We start from the raw sequence: 20,153 nt of genomic DNA, 5'->3' as shown, positions 1-20,153 counted from the left end.
TGCCTGTGATCCTTTGGTAAAATCCCAGAAGGGAGGGAGCACAGGACTGTCTGTCCCTCAGGGTGGATGTGGATTGTCCAGCCATGCTGGAAGCCTTCAATGATGATGATTTTCCCCATTTGGTGACCTGTCCCAACACCCTCCTGAGGAAGGAGCTTTTCCTGTTGTTCACCTTGGACCTCCCCAGCCATGTTTTTGTCTATGACCCCTTATTGTATCATCTGGTGGCACTGCAAAGAGTTTGGCTCTGTCTCTTCATTACTGCCCTGAAGGTCACTTAGAGGTGTCTCCTCAGTCTTCTCTTCATCACCTTAACCAAGGCCAGCTCCTTCCTTTCCCCTGCCTCCTGCTCCAGTGATCCTCAGCATGACTGAATGCCCATGGTGCTAACAGGGTCTTTGGCAGAAAGTGAATGGCCAGGAATGTAAAAAACCCAAACTGATCTCACTTCATCCCTTTGCTGTCACCTGGCTGCCTCCAGAGCAGAATAAAGGGAATTAGAACACCTTCCTCTTCAGCCTTCTACAGCTTCCACTCATTGAAGTCAGCATTACGCCATTTCTGGGCTGAGTTCTTGTGTCCCAGTTGTCTGTGGATAACCCCATCCAGCAGGTTCTGATCCCTCAGTATGGGATGGGGGAGTCACTGGTGGGAAATGGGATGGACTGGGGTGGGCACTGGGGTCTGTCACCCAGCTCTGGGGAAATCAGGAGTCTCCACTCCCACTGAGGAGTTGTGCACAGGAGTGGCACACACAAATGGGGACACAGGGATTGAAGGTTCTGCTTCAGCCCTTTCTGCCTCCTGATTTTCTACTAGGTGCTTTGGACTTGAGCCCTTTGCTCAAGGGACCTTCTGAAGGGAAAATCTTCCCCTGTGCTGGAAAGAAATAAGCAGAAGTGTCTGTGCTTTGTGGTGGTGAGAAGATTAAAAAACATTATATTTTGTCAATGAACAACTGCCATGTCTTATTAAGGGTCTCCCAGGACTTCACAGTACTCAGGCCTAGTACATGCCAGAATAATGAAAAAAGATAATATTCCTTAATCTTCCCACAGCCACAAACCTCAGACAAAACACTGTTTTTCACAAGGGGGGAAGAAGAAGCAACGCATACCAAACAGGATGTCCTCTCCATGAGAAGGACTCTCGATAGAACTCCTGGCAAGTAGTGGATTTTTAAAAATGGCTAAAAAGTCCTAAAGTGGGAATCAGACTTTGGAGGATTCTTGTGGGAACTCACTTCAGTGAAACCTCTCATCTCTGTGGGGTCTGACCTGGAGCTTCACCACCCTGAAGACTTTTCTAAGGTCCAGCATGAAACTCTTCAGGCCAGAGCTTGTGGCTTCTGCCACCTATGGACACAAGGTCACTGGGAGAATGACTGTAAAAACCATTTTGCAGAGGAAGATACTTCTGATACAGTAGGTGCACATAATCTGTCATTATGGCTAATAAATGTCCTGTTACAGTGCCCACAGTTCAAAGGAGAATAAATTAGGGATGACAAATTTATTATTAGAGAGAAAAGCTACAGGCACAAAAGCAGGGATAGAGAACAGTAGTAAACACCATGTATTTAGTAAAGAAAGTGAAATTTAATTGGCTGTAAGGAACATGTTGTGAAAAAGAAATGTTATTAGTGTTTGTAAAAACCACTGATGGCTGTGTAAGATGGACGAGTTGATGTCTGAAGCGACACGGATGAGAATAAACCCACACATTTTTAGGTGTTTGTCAGGTATTCAGCTACTGATAAAATTTACTAAGAGCTATGCCAGGCATCTCATCACTGCCAGCTTCAAAAGACCCAGGAGAGGTGATTTCCTACAGGTCATGCCCCAGCTCTAGCAACACTGATTTCCAAGAATTCCTGTCGTGGGCATTGATCGTGATGCACTGTGCAGAACATTTCTGTGTGCTATTTATGAGAACTCCTGGCTGAGCTCTCACAGAGCAAAACTAAATAATCCTCAGGTCCTGGGGCACCTTCTGCAGCCTGACATGAGCCTTGAGTTCTTGGTGGCACTTGTGGCACCAAGGTGCTCCTGGGAAGTCATTTTTAGGAGTGTTTTTCTGTTTAATTTGGATACTCTCTGGAAGATCAGTATCTAATATCTGGCACTCACCCACACTTAGTACACTTCAGTCTGTCCTTGCTGGGGCTAAGCCAGTGAGATGATATGAGGAAGCACAGCAGGGCAGCATGACTGGACAGTGATGGTAAAAACCCCAGAGCTGCTGCCCTGGCAACAAATCTGTCAGGGCAGCATCTCATCTCAAAGGATCCCAGGTGACTCACATGGGGAGGGTGCAGAGCATGATCCCAACCAAGGGCTTTCCAGGGACATGTGTGTGTTTGCAGACATGTTTGGAGGAAGGCTCAGCTCTCCATAGGAATGACAGGACCTTGCAAGGGAGAATCTTATTTCATTGGTCTTTCTCATCTGGGACCTTTCCACTGCTGACACCCTGAAAAAGTGCTGCCTGCCGTGTCCCGGGGTGACTTTGTGATGCTTCTATCCCCAGTCCTCTGTTCTGTTTGTGTTGGATATTGTGTTCTGTACCTTTCAGACTGGTTCTGAGAGCGAAAAGGGGGAAAGAAACACCAAGTTTGTTTGCAGGAACTGCACTCAGTCCTCTACATTCTGCTCCTTGACTGTGTTGTCTGCAGCACAGACAGTGGGACAGAGATCTCCTGTGCTGTTAGTTAGTTTAGCTAGCTGAGGCAGAGAAGTTTCCTGGACTGGTTTTTTCCCCTTTTATTGGGACTGGTTAAACCTGCTCTGGACTGAAAACCCAGAGAGACACTGGAATCTCACACCTGTGGCCCACTCGGCCCCAGGATGGCATTTTCCAGCACTGGAGGGACTGATAAGAGACTGGGAGAGCAGAGCTACACCCATGGCAGGACTTTATTTTGCCATCTTTCTTCTGAGCAGCAAGAGATTTTATTGTTTCATATTATTCATTCTTTAAGCTTGTGGGCACTTTGTTAAAAACCAGATTGTTCCACATTTCTCCAGGAGATTTTTTTCCCAGACCAGCTGGGAGAGGGGCCGTTTGGTTTTGCTCCCCAGAGTGACTCCATGTGGAGCTTTCCCCCCAAATCTGCCCTAAACCAGAACATGCCATGAAGGGCGAGATCCCTCCTTTCCCTCTCTCCCTGCTTCCTTCACCCCCTTTCCCCCTCCCTGGCTGGAGGAGCAGCATTACCAGGGCACTGGTGTAGGTGGGGTCGGAGGTGTCATCCTCCAGGAAGCGGGAGAGGCCGAAGTCAGACACTTTGCACACCAGGTTGCTGTTGACCAGGATGTTGCGGGCGGCCAGGTCCCGGTGCACGTAGTTCATGTCGGCCAGGTACTTCATGCCCGCGGCGATGCCCCGCAGCATCCCCACCAGCTGGATCACCGTGAACTGCCCGTCGTTTTGCTGAGGAACACAGGACACAGGTGACCAACAGCAGCACATTCACAGCCCCTTTATGGCCAGGAGGGTCTTTCCACACCCATGGCAGGATACACCATGAGTATGTTCCCTCCCAGGGAGGGTGGGCAGTGCGGAGTTCACAGGGGTTGGGGGTCATCTCACACATCCCAAGGGCACCACTACGGCAGCTGCTGTCACCCCAAAATGCACCCACCCTGCACAGGAGAGCTCTGAAGGGACAATCTATTCCTATTGACCAGGCCACTTCCCTTCAACAGAGTCAATTACCCACTTCAAACCCAAAACTAGAAATATTTAGACAGAGCAGCTGGAGGTGGAGCCCTGCTGGGTTAAAGCTGAGTTAGGCTGTGCCTCCACGGGTCAGTCTGGGTGTGCACCTGTGGGTGCAGGCACAGCTCTCACTAGGATGAATGGACAGATATGTAAAAATGACAGCCCTGATGCTGTCAACCCTAGGATGAGTGGACAGACATGTAAATGACAGCCCTGGGGCTGTCATCCCCAGCTCTGTTCCCAAAACACAGACCTCTAGACTATGCAGCAGCTGCCCCTGTGACAGGGAACACCAGGCAGGGAATGCCACTGGGAAGGAAACCTTCCCCCAAATCCCCTCTGTGCTAGCACAGCCTCTAAAAGCTGCACATCCCAGATCTCATACCCGCAGGAAGGAGTCCAGTGAACCATTCTCCATGAACTCAGTGATGATCATGACTGGAGAACTCTTGGTGACCACTCCCTCCAAGTGGATGACGTTGGGGTGGTCAAACTGCCCCATGATGCTGGCCTCACTCAGGAAGTCCCGTCTCTGCTTCTCCGTGTAGCCAGACTTGAGGGTCTTGATGGCCACAAAGATCTCTCTTTTGCCTGGAAGCTTGAGATGCCCACTGCACACCTCGCCAAACTCCCCTGTGAACACAAGGCAGGGCCTGAGAGCCTCCCCCACCTCTGCCGTGCCCCCAAGGGACCCTGGCCCCAGCTGTGCCTGCCTTGCCCATCCCTGAGCTGAGCACCCACCCCCTGATCCGTGTCCCCTCCCCCTTCATCCTCCAGCTGCACTCATCTCTGAGAAGCACAGATGGAATTATATGCTTGGGAACATGGGAACTGTTGGTCTTGCTTCTCCTGCACTGATCTCCCCTGCTCCTTCTAGTCCAGCCTGGCGCTAAGTAAGATCTCTAGTGGCATCAGGCTAAATCCTCCCAACTCCTGGCACCATCAAGGAGCTTGTGCTGCTGAGGGCCAGCCAGCCATTCCCAGGTCACCTACCTGCCCCAATCACCTGCTCAATTTTGACACAAGAGATATCGATTTCTTTTGCAAATTCCCTGACAGCCTCATTGGGATCTTCGTAGGTGAAAGGGTCGATGTAAATCTTCATCCCTGGAGTCACTGTGTGAAAGGTGAGGGAGAGAGTCAGACAGACGGATGCAACTGGAATGGTCGGCATCAAGGAAAAGAGGAAACTGTTTGAGTGACAGTCTTTTTACCTCAGCAAGGTGCATAATCAAGACACAGACAGAGAAGAAACAGTTTGAGAAAGAACATGCAGAGCCCTGTTTCACAGGACTGTTAAAGCTGATTTCAATGAACACCGGCCCACAAGCTCCTCTGTGGGGGATCTGTGACCCTTCCAGGAGCTGTCCAAGCAGGAGGGACAGTCCAGTCTGCCCTGTTCTCCTGGCTGGCACCCCTGCCCAAGGCTGGCTTCCCTCTTGGGAGCCCCAAGAGAAGTAGTGAGACACACAAGGAAAATCACAAGCGACAGGTTCCTCTTGGCAGGCCGAGCAGGGGACACAGTGATCCGTCATGGGAAAGGCAGTGGCCAAGGACCTGGTGAGGCTGGAGTGCTGCTGCACATCCCAGCCAGCTGTACTGTGGGACAGCTCTTACCTGTGATCTCCCCTTTCTGTACTCCTTTTCTGGCCCCTGGCTCACTCCAAATCGGGCCATTTGGAGAGCAGAGCTCACAGCTCCCTAAAGAAGGAGCCCCACAGAGCCCCAGACTGTGACTCCCAGCTCCAGGACGCTGGGTGTGTTCAGGGGGTTCTGCAGTGCTCACAGGCTCCCTGGGCCTTGGCAATTTGCTGCAGTGTCTGCACAGCAATCACTGCTGGGGACTGAGCCCTGGCCAGATGAGCTGGGTGAGGAAGGGGCTAAAAGGCACCCCAGGCTGTATCAGCCCTGCTGCAGCCTGTGCCACCAGGCTTGTTCCAAATGGTGCAGGCACAGTGATTAAACCCATCCCAGCCTGGAGCTGTCACATCCCACACCAGGCCCCGGGAGAATGTGTGAATGTGTGTTTGCAGCCCAGCCTGGCAAACAACTGAGAGCTGCATTTGCATAATGTCTCCTGAAAAGTGTCATTTTTCCTGGTAAGTGATAGTGAGGCAGCCAGCTCAGGCTGCTGGGGCACAGGGCTGCAGCTCTGACTTTTGGGACTTGTTTCCCAGGTAAAAGCAGGAGCAACAGTGAGTCTTGAGTGGAAACACTACTGGTGTTTTCCATGCTCTGAGCGAGGCCTGGATTTGTACAGGAACAAGGTATTAAAAGGGCAGAAATCCTAAAGCTGCAAGTGGAACAATGAGGAAAATCCCAACCAAGATTGGACTAAAGCAAGATTAGAGCAACAGGTCTCTAGTAAGGGGGAGAAGGAATTTCAGTGACATGAAAGCAGGGGTTATCCATAGAATCATGGAATTGTTTGGGTTGAAAAGAATCTTAAATGACCTCATCTCATTCCACCCTCTGCCATGGGCAGGAACACCTGCCACTACCCCAGGTGGCTCCAAACCCTGTCCAAGCTGGCCTTGGACACTGCCAGGGGTGGGGGGAGAAGGATGCACTGGGGTGAAGCAGGGTGTGCAGGGAGGCTGAGCAGGAATGCTGCGTGTGAGGGAGTGACTTGCACAGGGATGTTGGAAGAGGGAGGCTACAAGAGAGGGCATGTTAGATATTGTATTACATACTTATATATAGATATATCTCACATCTTCTGGGAATCTGGGAGCACTGGGATGGGCTCTAGCAAAGGTCTGTGGGTTCCTGTAGGGGGACAGAACTCTGCTGACAGGGAGAGGTGAGGGAAGGGGTCTCACTCCTGCTCAGGAGATGGGCAAAGCTCAGGAGGAGCAAGACATGGTGCATGGTGGCAGAGGCTGCAGCACAGAAGACAGTGCTGCTTCAGGAGGTGTTGGCTGTCACAGAGGTCTGGAGAACACACTCAGGCACCTGCCAGCGTGCAGGGCTGAGAGAGCAGGGCAGGGATCAGTGTCTGGGGGGATCTGGAGCTGCCCTGCCCACACACACACACACACACACCCTGCCCACAGCCCACCCCTCAAGGCCCAAGTGAGCAGGAGCACGAACCGAGCAGCGAGGGGCCCCCCAGGGCCGGGGGGGGACCCCGGTACGTACTGTGGCCACTGGTGTAGTGCTGCAGCTTGTCCGTGTACTCCGAGTCTGCCCGCTCAAAGCCCCGTCTTCTGGAAGGGAAGGGAGACCTGAGCACAGCATGGGCCCCTCAGGGCTGGGGAAAGGTGACCTGGGCACAGCATGGGCCCCTCAGGGCTGGGGACTGAGACCTGGGCACAGCATGGGCCCTCAGGGTGGGGACTGAGACCTGGGCACAGCATGGGCCCTCAGGGCTGGGGAAAGGTGACCTGGGCACAGCATGGGCCCCTCAGGGCCGGGGACTGAGACCTGGGCACAGCATGGGCCCTCAGGGCTGGGGAAAGGTGACCTGGGCACAGCATGGGCCCCTCAGGGTGGGAACTGAGACCTGGGCACAGCATGGGCCCTCAGGGTGGGGACTGAGACCTGGGCACAGCATGGGCCCTCAGGGCTGGGGAAAGGTGACCTGGGCACAGCATGGGCTCCTGGGGCTGGGGAAAGGTGACCTGGGCACAGCATGGGCCCCTCAGGGCTGGGGAAAGGTGACCTGAGCACAGCATGGGCCCCTCAGGGCTGGGGACTGAGACCTGGGCACAGCATGGGCCCTCAGGGCTGGGGAAAGGTGACCTGGGCACAGCATGGGCTCCTGGGGCTGCGAACTGAGACCTGGGCACAGCATGGGCCCTTGGGGCTGGGGAAAGGTGACCTGGGCACAGCATGGGCCCCTCAGGGCTGGGGACTGAGAGCTGGGCACAGCATGGGCTCCTGGGGCTGGGGAAAGGTGACCTGGGCACAGCATGGGCCCTCAGGGCTGGGGAACTGAGACCTGGGCACAGCATGGGCCCTCAGGGCTGGGAACTGAGACCTGGGCACAGCATGGGCCCTCAGGGCTGGGAACTGAGACCTGGGCACAGCATGGGCCCTCAGGGCTGGGGAAAGGTGACCTGGGCACAGCATGGGCTCCTGGGGCTGGGGAAAGGTGACCTGGGCACAGCATGGGCCCCTCAGGGCTGGGGACTGAGACCTGGGCACAGCATGGGCCCCTCAGGGCTGGGGCTGTGCTGAGGGGCTGTGGAGGCAGGTGACCCTGCCAAGCCACTGCCCTGGAGGGGTGTCCCTTGAATGGACTGTGGTAAGCTCATCCCAACCCTCTCTGGGAGAGATAACCCTTAGATGAGGCTGTTCTCCCTGGTCATGGTGAGGTCCCATCGTGCTCTGACATACCCATGTAGATTCTTTCTAACCCTTTGGTCTTTCCCCTTTGGTACCACCCTGGATTTCCCCCAGAAATACCCCAGAGTTTGCCCAGTTCCCTCGCAGGGTGTGGGATAATAAAGGCTGCCCTGTGGAATCACCACACAGCACTCCTGTCCCTCTAAGTCAGCCTGGGTCACCTCAAAAGGGAGAGCTGAAATCACTGCTAAGGGCTGAAATCACTGCTAAGGGCTGGAATCACTGCTAAGGGCTGGAATCACTGCTAAGGGCTGAAATCACTGCTAAGAGCTGGAATCACTGCTAAGAGCTGAAATCACTGCTAAGGGCTGAAATCACTGCTAAGGGCTGGAATCACTGCTAAGGGCTGAAATCACTGCTAAAGGCTGAAATCAGTGCAAAGAGCTGAAATCACTGCTAAAGGCTGAAATCACTGCTAAGGGCTGAAATCACTGCAAAGAGCTGGAATCACTAAGGGCTGAAATCACTCCTAAGACCTGATCACTTGCAGCCACAGACTGCACCTTGCTGAGGTTATGTGGTGGCCTGACGACTGCCCCAGGTCCCTGGCTCTAGTGAGACCTCTCTCTCTGGGAAGACTGCAGCATCCAGGGTCGGACCCACAGACCCTCTGGCTGTTCCCAAGGGGGCACCTCTGTCCCCTCCCCGTGTCCCCAGTGCCCTGGGGGTGTCCCAGCCTGCCCTACCTGCTGCACACGATGCCAATCACCACCACGGCGATGAGGAACACCAGCCCCGCCGCCGAGGAGCCGATGATGAGCGGCAGCTTCTCCTGCACACTGGTCTGGTACTCAGCTGGCACAAGGGGAAAATGGGACAGGTTACTGTGGCACAGGATGTGCCATCCCTCACCAGGTTATGGAAGTCAGAGGACAGCCCTGAGCACAGGTTATGGTTGATTCTTGGCATGGTTTTGGTCTGGGACAGTCAGGACTCCCCTCTGGTTGGGGGATGTGTCCCAAAAGGAAGTTTGGATGGAGCTGTTCCTTTTGGGAGGGATTTTTAGTCCTGTTGGAAGCGTGCTGTGCCTTGTCCTTGGCCCCAGGGCCAGAAAACTGGCTTGGCCTGTTTTATTTAGCAGCACAAATTTAGAAAATGAAGACATGGCTCTGCGTTTGTCATCAGCAGCTGTGCAGGTAGAAAATATAAATTTTGCTTCTTGTACATCCAGCTGAGCAGACATATCCCCACAACAGAAAAGCTGGGCAGAAACTGGGGCTTCCCCTGCATGGAACAAGCACCCAGGCTGTAGCAGTGCATTTCCACACCCAAGCAAATGTTTCTAAATAAGGAAAAGGGGTTCCAGTTTCACCCCTAACTTTTAAGGAGAAGCACCAGAACGTTCTGTGTTTCTCTAATGATCATTGGCTCTGTGCCAGCACAGAGGCACCTGCTGGTCTTTGTAGCTGTTCTTCTGAAGTACAGCTAGTTTCTGATGGGCAGCAAGCCAAAAGCCCTCCTAAAACATTAAGTATTTAAGAAGGAGCACAGACGTGCTCAGGGCTTTTTGGGGTGTCTCAGCCAGGTGTAAGGGCTTCTCTGCGCCTCAGCACGCTTCTGTTTTGTTTCTATATCATTTGTTATTTTCTCATTTGTTAAAACCTTTGCTTTACGAAACACACCTGAAGAGCCCTCTCCCAAATATTATAAAGCCACTCTGGGAGGTTGCAGGTCAGCCCTCAGGACCTGATACATCTTCATGGGGCTCATTAAACACTATCCTGCTGTAAGACTGTATCACCAGGCTTCTTTCCAGGTCTTGAATGTGATTTGTCAACACACCCTTGAGGGGACTGACAGCAAGGGGACCAGCTGTGTGTCTATCTCCACATCTCTCCAGACCCTGAGTCACCTTTACAGGGCAGCTGCAGGCTCACCTTCAGTCATGGTCTGGAAATACATCTTCCCGCTGTAGCGGCCGTAGCCGGCCACGGTGCGCGCCCGCACCTGGAACACGTAGATGGTGCCAGCCTTGAGGTTCTGCACTGCCACGGTGTTGGTGGGGCTCTTCACTGTGGTTGAGTTCAACTCGCTCAGATCCTGCAGAGAAAACACAAATCTGTCATTAGAACCTTCAGTCCAGAGTCAGGTGTTGCAGCTCTGGAAGGAGTAAGGACAGGAGAGCAGGGTGGAGAGACCACCGAGGTCTGAACAAACAGGTCTGTCCTGGCACGGAGACACAGACTCAGGGACGTGAGTAGGCTCCACCACCTCTCAGAAAAGGCTCTAAAGAAGGCAGTAACTTCAAAACTCAGGCTGCTTCTCTAAGTCTTGAGGTCACTGGAGATGGGAACTTCTTCTCTCTTCTGTGCCTTTCTCTTAGCACTTTCCTCCTCTCCCATCCCCTCCTGCTGTGCCTTATCCAGCCTCAGCACAGTCCATTTGCTCTTCCCCAATCCCACCTTCCTCTGCCAGCAGGTAAAGCCCACCTGAACACTGGGTTTTGGACCTCAGGAGAAGTTCTGCTCCCATCCCAGAGCCTGCTTTTCCAGAGGCCACAGCCAAGATTCTAAGGGGACCCCAAGAGCATATTTCAAAGTATTTTAATGAGACTATTTCCAAACTTTTGTTCTGCCCCTTGTCTGCAGTTCTGTAGCTGAGGACTGGAGCAGTCACACACTGGTGCAGTATGAAATGCCACCTAAATTATTTTTACTTTAAACCCAATAACTAACTATTAGAAGTCCACAACGTGGACACTATGAACCAATCACAGAAAACCATCCAAACCCATGAAGAAGAAGGTGAAGAAGGACCCAGACAATGCCCAGAGTCCTCCATCTTGACTCATGTGTATTACTATAAGCTAAAATCTTAAATCTAAGTTTCCAGAATTCCAACAGCGCAGGTGGCTTTGCACTTGTGTAGGTGACAGATCCATCGCTGCCCTTAGGAATTGTGCCCTTCAGCAGCACTGGTGGGCAGGCAGGATTTCTTCACACAAGAGAATAGATAGTCCCCATCTCCCAGGGACGTGGAGTCAACAGAGGAGGATGACAGAGGGTCCTGACTGTGGCCAGAGAAAGGTGGCCAAGAACCTGGCTGCCATGAAGCCCCAAAAGTCAGAGCAAAACAGCAATGCCAAGAGCACAATGCTTCTGGAAACCAGAGAGCTCTCAGCAAAGCCCAGCTGTAAGTAAGCACCTGAGAAAAGGAGATGCAGGTTTTGGAATCCAGTGGCTGTAGTGACACTGAAGGTGCTCATGTGTCCTGCCTGTACCTCGGGTGTGGCAGGTCAGGCTGCCCTGGCAGATCACAGGATGGAACAGAGGAGCAAAGCTCAAAATCTGAGCTGGCAAGTTCCCAGTGAGTCCCTGAGACCTGCTGACTTCAGGTCACTGCACAGGACCTCGCCTGCACCCTCAGTGAGGAGGGGTCACCGCGTGAGACTCTGGCAGGGACTGGCAGAAAGTGAGACATGAGGTTTGTGGAACTCTGTAAGTGTGACTGAGCGTGTGACCAGGGCACTGACCCCTGTCCCAGCCCTGACATGACATGGGTGGCATGGAGACATTTCTGCTTTTCCCATGGGAACGAGGGGCCAGAGTGAAACTCCCAGAAAAGAGAAAGCACCTACTTCTCCTCACCAACTTCTGCAGCAGAGTGCTGATGGACAGAGGGTAATGAAGGGGCAATCAGGCAGAAGGAAGGTTCCACAGAATCAGTAAGGTTAGAAAAGTCATTCAAAATCATGAAGTCCAGCCTTTTACTGATCTCCACCTTGTCACCAGCCCAGAGCACTGAGTGCCATGTCCATTTCTTGGACATCTTTGGGGTGAGGACTCCACCACCTCCTTGGGCAGCCCCTTCCAGTGTCTGAGCACCCTTTCCATGAAGAAATTCTTCCTGCTGTCCAACGTGAACCCCCCCTGGCACTGCTTGAGACTATGTCCTCTTGCCCTGTTGCTTTTTCCCTGGAAGAAGAGCCTGACACCCACCCAGCTGCACCATCCTGTCAGGGATCTTGTCATGGAATCATGGAACAGTTTCAGCTGGAAGGGGACCTTAGAGCTTATCCAGTTCCACCCTCTGCCATGGGCAGGGACACTTTCTACTAGATCAAGTGTTCAACTTGATCTGGGCAGCCTGTGCCAGGGCCTGCCCACAGCATCCAACCCAGCCTTGAAGAGACCTAAGTGGTTGGTTGGTTGAGCAGTGCTCTGGTGTGGGTGGTGGTAAGAGAGGGGCCTGGCAGGAATGTGTTTCTTCAAGGCCAAACCCCAGGGGTGGAAATGCTGATGGTAAATCCTTCTGCAGGAGAGCAGGGGAGCTCAGCATTACACGTGAGGACATGGAGGAATAGGACAAGGGGGAACAGCTTTAGACTGAAAGAGAGCAGGAAATGAGATATTGGGAAGAAATTTCTCTCTGTGAGGGTGGTGAGGCCCTGGCACAGGGTGCCCAGAGAAGCTGTGGCTGCCCCTGGATCCCTGGAAATGTCCAAGGCCAGGCTGGATGGGGCTGGGAGCAGCCTCACTGGGGCTATGGGAGGGATCCCCGCCCACGGCAGGGGCTGGAATGAGATGGGCTTTGAGGTCCTTTCCAGCCCAAACCATTCTGGGACTCTGTGAAACACCTCAGAGACCTCTACTATTAACACTACTCAGGAATACTTCTCCCTTCTAAAAACTACAATATCTGTTTTATACATCTGAATCTGGTGCTGAAGGTCCCTGGTTGTCACTGGGGTCTCGGGTAATTAGACTGATGACAGTGAAAAGCTCAAATGCAGATCCACACGGACCAAGGGAGGATGAGCACACAGCAAACTCATGGCCTCATTTGTCTGATCAGTCCTCAGCACTCCCTTGGACCTTTCCCAGGCAGGCAAGGAGAGAAATAGGTCAGGAAACGTTTACAGTTTTAGAGCTCAAGGGCTTGGATGAATCCTCCCAGGCCCTTGGAGGGCACTCACAACAACACAGTTGTTTTAAAATCACTTGTCCAACTCTTTTGGAGAGCCTCATCCCTGCTCCTGGAGGACTTTAAATGGAATGTAATGGCCAAGCCTACAGGGTGGTTGATAGCCTGGGAAATTGATGTCTTCCTGGCTGAGCAAGGTGTGCTTGTGATGTGCTCTCCTTTGAACCCAGAGCACGAGGAAAAACCATTTACACCTCTCCACCCTCCCTTATCAAAGCTACTCTTTCTCCTTGGCATCACCTCTCCAGGACCTGCACATTCACCTCAAACACTTCTCCCCTTTCACCTCTCTGGGTTCCTCCAGCAGGCCAAGTGCATCCCAGGTGGTTTAAAGCCCAAGTCCAAGCAGAGGTTTGTGGTGTCTGGAGGTTTTTTTTCCTACTGATTTTGTTTTGAGTTGGAAATCCTAATTCAGAATAACTTGCTGGTTTGATTTTGAGTCCTCATCTGGTTCCCCTTCCCACGAGTCCAACTGAAGCTGAAACCAAAGTCTGATCAACAAAAAAAAAGAGTCTCTTGAAACATGGGTAGGCTGTGAGACACCCAAAGGATTTACAAAAATTGCTTCTAAAAAGTCGCATAAAAAAAAAAAAAAAAAAAAAAAGTCGGCTGAGTGAATTTGGCAGAGTTCCTGTGAGCCTGGCACAGTGGCATCTGCCACAGCCCTGGGGGCAAACACAGCAGGACACGCCAGGGCTGGGTGCCAAACCATCACACAGCTGCATTTTGGGATGCTCACCCGTGGGAGCAGGGTCCTGCCAGCCCCACTGGGGCTGCGCCTGTGGGATCCACAGCCCTTGGACTCTCACAGGGATCCACCACTTGTGAGGACAGCCCAAAAACATCTGTGCCCCAGCCAGGTATCCCATCACGTGGGACAAGGGGAAATGGCCTCAAGTTGTGCCAAGGGAAGTGCAAGTTAGATATAAGGAAATATTTCTTCATTAAAAGGGTTTTCAGGCATTGGCACAGGCTGCCCAGGGCAGTGGTGGAGTCTCCATCTCTGGAAGTGCTCAAAAAATGAGATGCTGCACTTGCAAATGTGGTTTGGTGGGTGTCAGGGTGAAGGTTGGACTGATTGATCTTGGAGGGCTTCTCTAATTATTCTAATTATTCTCTGAGTGTTTGCCTCTCCCAAACCAGTCCTGGACAGTGCCCAGCTCCAGTGTGGCCCTGGACAGGCACTGGGACTGCAGGTAGGCTATCCCAGGCCTCCCTGGCAGAGATTCCTCTCCATCTCCTGGAACTCCCAGTTTCCTGGGACAGAGCCCCCTTCAAGGATTTGGGCAGCACTGGGTGAAGGGGCAGCCCCATCTCAGGACAGCTGGGAAACATCAGGCAGCACCTTTGGCTCCAGGCTCGGCGATTTTGGTGTCCAACACTGCAAAAGTCAGACTCCAAAAGTCAGAGAATCCAGGATGGTTTGGGTTGGAAGGGACCTTAAAGACGATCTTGTTCCAACCCCCTGAGATGGGCAGGGATGTCCCCTCAGTCAGCCTGGGAGCAGCATCCTTGCTCCAAGCCCTGGGGACATCCTGTCCTGGGCTGCTGGGCTCTGGCCAGAAGCTCCTGGGCACCAGGAAGGCTCCAGCTCCACCTCCAGTTCCACCTCCACAGGTCCTTCCCCCACCCTTCACTCCCAGCCAGCCCAGGCTCTTCTCCAGCACTGGCTGCAGACATCAAAGGGCTCCTTTGCCTCCTAAAATCCTGCACTGGTGACCAAATTGGGCTGAATTTCTCCAAACAATTATAAAATGGGTGACTTTGAGCATCATCAAACCCAACCATTTTGCATAATGAGGAGGGCTAATTACTCTTTGCAGGGCTTGACACTGCAGTGGGTCTCCAGTTCCCACACTCTGGGATAAGTCTGGCAACTTTGGATAAAAACTGCTATGCCCTTTCTAAATGAAGACAACACAGACTGTTTTAATAAGAGAAACGTTGGCAGGTGCCTCTTGGAAGTGAAAAAAAAAAACCACATTAAGGCAAGGGCTGCAGAGAGCAGCCACGTCAGGCAGTGTTTGTGAAACAATCTGCGTGGATTTGCTCCAACTCCACGTAAAGAAACTCATAATGTTGCCTTTGTACAGGCATTTTTGATGGCATCTAAGAATAGCAGCGTTATAAATAATCTGTGAAAAGGAAAGAAAAATACACCTTTGTTTCAGGTATTGTAACAGTTCTTTTCTGTCAACGCTGAAATAAATTCTTCTATTTTTTTAAATTTAATTTATATCTTTAAATAGAAGAGAAGCTATTAAAAATGAAGAGCCAAGGTGCTTTTTATATATAATGTGTATGCTGCTATTCTTCATTTGAGCTGTTTTCATGAAAATAAAATGCAATTTTCTACTGGGGGAAAAAAAAAATTCCGCCAGAAACAACTTAACCGGCTCCAGAGATCTTTGTTGAGCATTCAGAAGCACATGGGACAGTTTGTAATGAAATATTTGGAAGGAAATCACCTCTGCACAGACTGGCAGTGGAGTGAGAACACACCTGGGATGTGTCACACGCCACATCCAACCGCTGGATTAATGGGAAGCAGGGGAAGAGCACGGCAGAGCCAAGGCCCTGCATTTTGGGATTGTTTCCAGGGATCCAGGAAATGCCTTTTGATTGCAAAAGGCAGCACAGCAATGGCTGGACTAACCTGGGACTCAGCTGTGTCCAGCAGCCAGAGCAGGACCCAATGTCCCTGTGCACATAACAAACATCAGGGCTGGGGAGATAGAGCTGGGCCTCCTTCAAACCAAGAACCAGTGAAAAAAAAAGGTTCCACAGGGTTCCAATGATTCTGCCCTGCTCTGGTGAAACCCCGCTGCAGTGCTGCCCCCAGCTCTGGGGTCCCGGCACAGGAAGGATGTGGAGCTGCTGGAGTGAGTCCAGAGGAGGCCACAGAGATGCTCCAAGGGCTGGAGCTCCTCCAGGGCCAGGCTGGGAGAGCTGGGGGTGTTCACCTGGAGAGGAGAAGGCTCCAGGGAGAGCTCAGAGCCCCTGCCAGGGCCTAAAGGGGCTCCAGGAGAGCTGGAGAGGGACTGGGGACATGGGATGGAGGGACAGGACACAGGGAATGGCTTCCACTGCCAGAAGTCAGGGATGGATGGGATATTGGGTAGGAATTCCTGGCTGTGAGAGTGGGCAGGCCCTGGCACAGGGTGCCCAGAGCAGCTGTGCCTGCCCCTGGATCCCTGGCAGTGTTCAAGGCCAGGCTGGATGGGGCTTGGAGCACCCTGGGACAGTGGCAGGTGTCCCTGCTCATGGCAGGGGTGGCACTGGATGAGCTTTAAGGTCCTTCCCAACCCAAACCATTCTGGGATGCTTCCATGGTTCTCTGAAATACCAGGACAGGGAGAACCTCAGCCCAGCTCTGCCCTCTGTGCCAGGCTTAGTGTTCCATGAACAGCACTGCCTGAGAGTGGGGCCACTTGTCCCCATCATCAGGGACATGCTGTGCCCTAACTATGACAATGGGACAGGAAGATGTGGTTGCCTGCAAAGTCTGGCCACCAACAGCAGCACCAATTTTTAGACAAAAATTCCTTTTATTTACAGTCTCCCTCAGAAAACAGAGGAGAAGGAAGAAAGAAAGAGAGTGAGAGACTAAGATAAAGCAAGAGGAGGAGAATGTACTCCCTGAGATCTTCTGCCTCTCCATTGAGGGTCCCCAGGGAAAGGACCCCTCTTGCTTCCCAGATCTGTCTTGTTATCTACTCATCCATCTTGCCATGTATTCTGGGATCGTTTCCAAGGGTCAAAATAAATGGCTGTGATTTATGCAATATAGGTCAGGACCTATTTAACAGCTTACAAAGGAGCCCCCCTCCTCCCTATTCTCCCTCTGGCTCTTGGTGATGAGAAAATAGGTCACAGGCAGGCAGTGGGGGGGATTAATCATTTCTTCCGGCAACTGCTGGGAAAAATATTTTCAGTTCCATTTAATCATAAAGCTTTTTAATTAGTTAGTTTGCAATTTATAATGTATAGCTTATAAGCTCTTGTGCAAGGGGGAAGATTCCTGGAAGGAGAAGTCTCCTGCTCCCCATGTCCCCTGGGTTGCACAGATGAAGTTCAGCCTGGCAGGTCCCAGGACCAACTTTCACTCAGTCCTCAGGTCTCTGAGCAGCCACTGGTGGGATGGACACACTGGCACATTCCAGACTGAAATCCCTCTGCTTGCCTGGACAGGGAGGTTATGGAAGGAGCAGGTTCCTCAGGGATGGAAGAGCCAGTGCTGTGGGACCCCCTCACACTGACTCCATAGTGGACCCTCCATGGGAGCATGGGACACCTTCTCCCTGTACAACATCTGGGCTCAGGAAGCTGAAGAGATCCCAAACTCACCTTTGGTGTAAATGCACCCATGGACAGCACTCCAGAAAATCTCCAAGACTGGAACCCACTGAGTGTGCTGGGACTGGATGTTCCCTGTCATTCCCATTTCCTACTAATGCTCCAGTACACAAAAAGGAAAAAATAGACCCTGGGCCTTGGCTACCCTGTTCCCCTGCAATGGGTCCAGTTGCCACCAGTTCTGTGGAGGTGACAAGAGAAGCTCCTGAATGATTTTCTACACTTGGGCCACTGGAACCATCACTTGGACCCAAGGATTGATGGCCACTGTCACTGCATGACCAAATGCAGCAAGAGGAGTCTCCTGTTGGTCAACAACTATACACCCTTAAGTGAAGCTCTACACCCCATCCTCTCCCCAAAAGCTGTGGATGACCCCTGCCAAGGTACCCCAGTACCTTCTCATAATACTGCAGCTCATAGTCCAGGATGACTCCGTTGGGCTGGTCAGGCTGGGACCAGGAGAGGGTGATGCTGTCCACGGTGCGACTCACCTGGTGCATGATGGACACAGCAGAAGGGGCTGGAAAAAAGAGAGAGAGGAGGGAACAGTCAGACACCTGCACAGGTAGGACCTAAATCCTGACAGGAGGTGGGCAGCTGGGTTATTGCAGTTTGGAGCTTTGGAATTCACTTCCTTCACTGGGAGAGCTGTGCAGGGGCAGGACATCTTGGATGTTACTGTCTGTAGAGAGCAGTGACGGGAGAAAAAATTGGTTCTGCTGAGTTGGTAGTTAGAAAACATGTAGGACAGTGTCTCAAGCAGGAAAACGGCAAAAGGAACCCACAGCTGGAGCGGGCACAGCATTGTTCCACTGGAAAAAACCCCACCAGCCCCATACCATGCACTCCTCCCTGTCTGCCTGGGGGAAATGGGTGGGTTTTTTTACTTTTCCATTTGCATAGAGCAGCTTCCCAAGGCTCAGGCAGGCCGCGGCTGCAAGTTGCACATGCCCATCACGGGAGGTGCACCCAGCAGCCCGAGCAGGCAGCACAAAGCTGAGCTGACACGCTGACAATGGAGAGCCGCCCGTCCCCGCGGCCCCGCACACGGCCCGGGCAGCAGCAGCCCTGGACACCGAACCAGGCACAGCCGTGGGAAGGCTGCCCAGGAGCTGTGCTGACAAGCCCGTGGGGCAGAGACCAGAGATGGAGCTGCCACCTCCCTGGGAAACTCTGACAGGGCAGGTGAGCCAACAGCCCGGGCTGCTTTCAGTCCTGTGGGATTGGGAAACTCAGCAGTCTGCAGCTTCCAAATCTGCTCTGGGACCAGGGACAGCACCCAGGGAATGGCTGGAGCTGTGTCAGGGCGGTTTTAGGTTGGATATCAGGGAAAGGTTCTTCCCCAGAGGGTGCTGGCACTGCCCAGGCTCCCCAGGGAATGGGCACGGCCCCAGAGCTCCAGGGGTGTTTGGACAGCGCTGCCAGGGATGCCCAGGATGGGATTGTTGGGGTGTCTGCACAGGGACAAGAGTTTACTGGATGATCCCTGTGGGTCCACTCCGAGTTGGGATATTCTCTGATTCTGGGTGCTGACAGCAGAGCAGCTGACACCCACCCCTGCTGCAGGGCTGACACCCACGGGTGCCTGCGCTGCCTCCTCTCCCCACATCCCAGAGCAGTGAGCCCAGCACGTGTCCGTGCCCTCCCCACGCCCAGCCTGGCACTGCCAGCACATCCCAGTCACTGCAGGGCCATCCCAGAGCTCCCCTGCTGCCAGCCCAGCCCTGCAGAGCTCCAGCTGCAGTCCACCATTGGCCCTGGCACATCTGCCAGCACAGCCTCAGCACTGCACAGCTTCAGGGCACAGGGGAAGCCTCAGGGGTGGGAGAGGACTGGAGAGTGGTAGCATGAAAGCTGCCCCATCCCGTGTATGCCAGCTCAGATGGATGCAGAGAGGTTTGCACTCAGATGGGCTTTTCCCAACCCCTAACAATATTTCATGGAAGAACAACTCGTTTGACAGCTCTGAGAAACAGCCTGGAGGAGCAGCACCCAAAGGAAGGCACCTCTCACCCAGCTCCAGGCTGGCTCCCCTTGGCATCAGGGGCAGTGACAGGAGCTGTGCCAGCTGGGATTGCAGTGGCAGGACCGTGGTGCTTGGATGAGCATGGCCCCAGCATGTTCTTGCACATCACAATGAATTACCACTGAGCAGCTCCTCTCCAACACACCACCAAAAGCCATTTTTCTGATCCACTGTCTGTCTCTTCACTGCTGCACTGGCTCAGAGCATTGCAGTTTCTTGGATGTTTTAATGTCTGGGTGCCAAGGGGTTGGGTTTGGGCAACACAAGATGTGCCACCACACTGCTGCTCCATTTTCATCATGTGGGTTAACCTCAGCAGTATTGTTGAGCTCTAGTTTTGTCCAGGAGAACAAAACTAGAAGGACAGCACAGAACTTCCATCCCTGGCAGTGTCCCAGGCCAGGCTGGATGGGGCTTGGAGCAACCAGATCTGGTGGAAGGTGTCCCTGCCCATGGCAGGGGGTGGGATGAGATGATCTCTAAGGGCCCTTCCAAACCACACCACTCCATGATCCTAATAAATCCTGAGGCCAGTCCTTCCATCCATTTCTGCTTAAGCAAAGCCCCATTACCCAACAGTCTGAAACCTTCTGTGTCACCTCAGCCCTCCCCTCCCGCCCTGACATCCCTGTCCCACTGCTTCAGGCCACATCTTTCCAAACTCCCGGGAATAGTTTCTCATGCTGGCGTGAAGATAAAACACAGGTAATGTTTCTGGAGCCTGTCAGCTCTTGCCAGAGCTCGCTGCTTCCTTGTCGACACAGATTGTGTA

The 20,153-nt window shown here is 52.8% G+C and overlaps 1 protein-coding gene across 2 annotated transcripts in view; it reads right to left on the bottom strand.

Moving 5' to 3' along the window:
* The window catches only part of EPHB2 (EPH receptor B2), a 92,680-nt gene that overhangs the window by 9,361 nt on the left and 63,166 nt on the right, over nt 1–20,153 (bottom strand). Inside the window, exons 5-11 of one of the 2 annotated variants that reach the window (XM_066334392.1) lie at nt 17,751–17,875; nt 9,951–10,113; nt 8,760–8,868; nt 6,865–6,932; nt 4,717–4,839; nt 4,109–4,356; nt 3,217–3,432 (exon numbers count right to left, since the gene is read on the bottom strand). In XM_066334392.1, coding sequence (XP_066190489.1) covers nt 3,217–3,432; nt 4,109–4,356; nt 4,717–4,839; nt 6,865–6,932; nt 8,760–8,868; nt 9,951–10,113; nt 17,751–17,875 — 1,052 coding nt within the window. The remainder of the gene's footprint in view (nt 1–3,216; nt 3,433–4,108; nt 4,357–4,716; nt 4,840–6,864; nt 6,933–8,759; nt 8,869–9,950; nt 10,114–17,750; nt 17,876–20,153) is intronic. The other variant, XM_066334393.1, reaches the window with a different exon arrangement.

This window comes from Sylvia atricapilla, chromosome 22 (genome assembly GCF_009819655.1).
Source record: "Sylvia atricapilla isolate bSylAtr1 chromosome 22, bSylAtr1.pri, whole genome shotgun sequence".
NCBI classification, from domain to species: domain Eukaryota; kingdom Metazoa; phylum Chordata; class Aves; order Passeriformes; family Sylviidae; genus Sylvia; species Sylvia atricapilla.
This window is presented reverse-complemented; position numbering and strand designations above follow the sequence as displayed.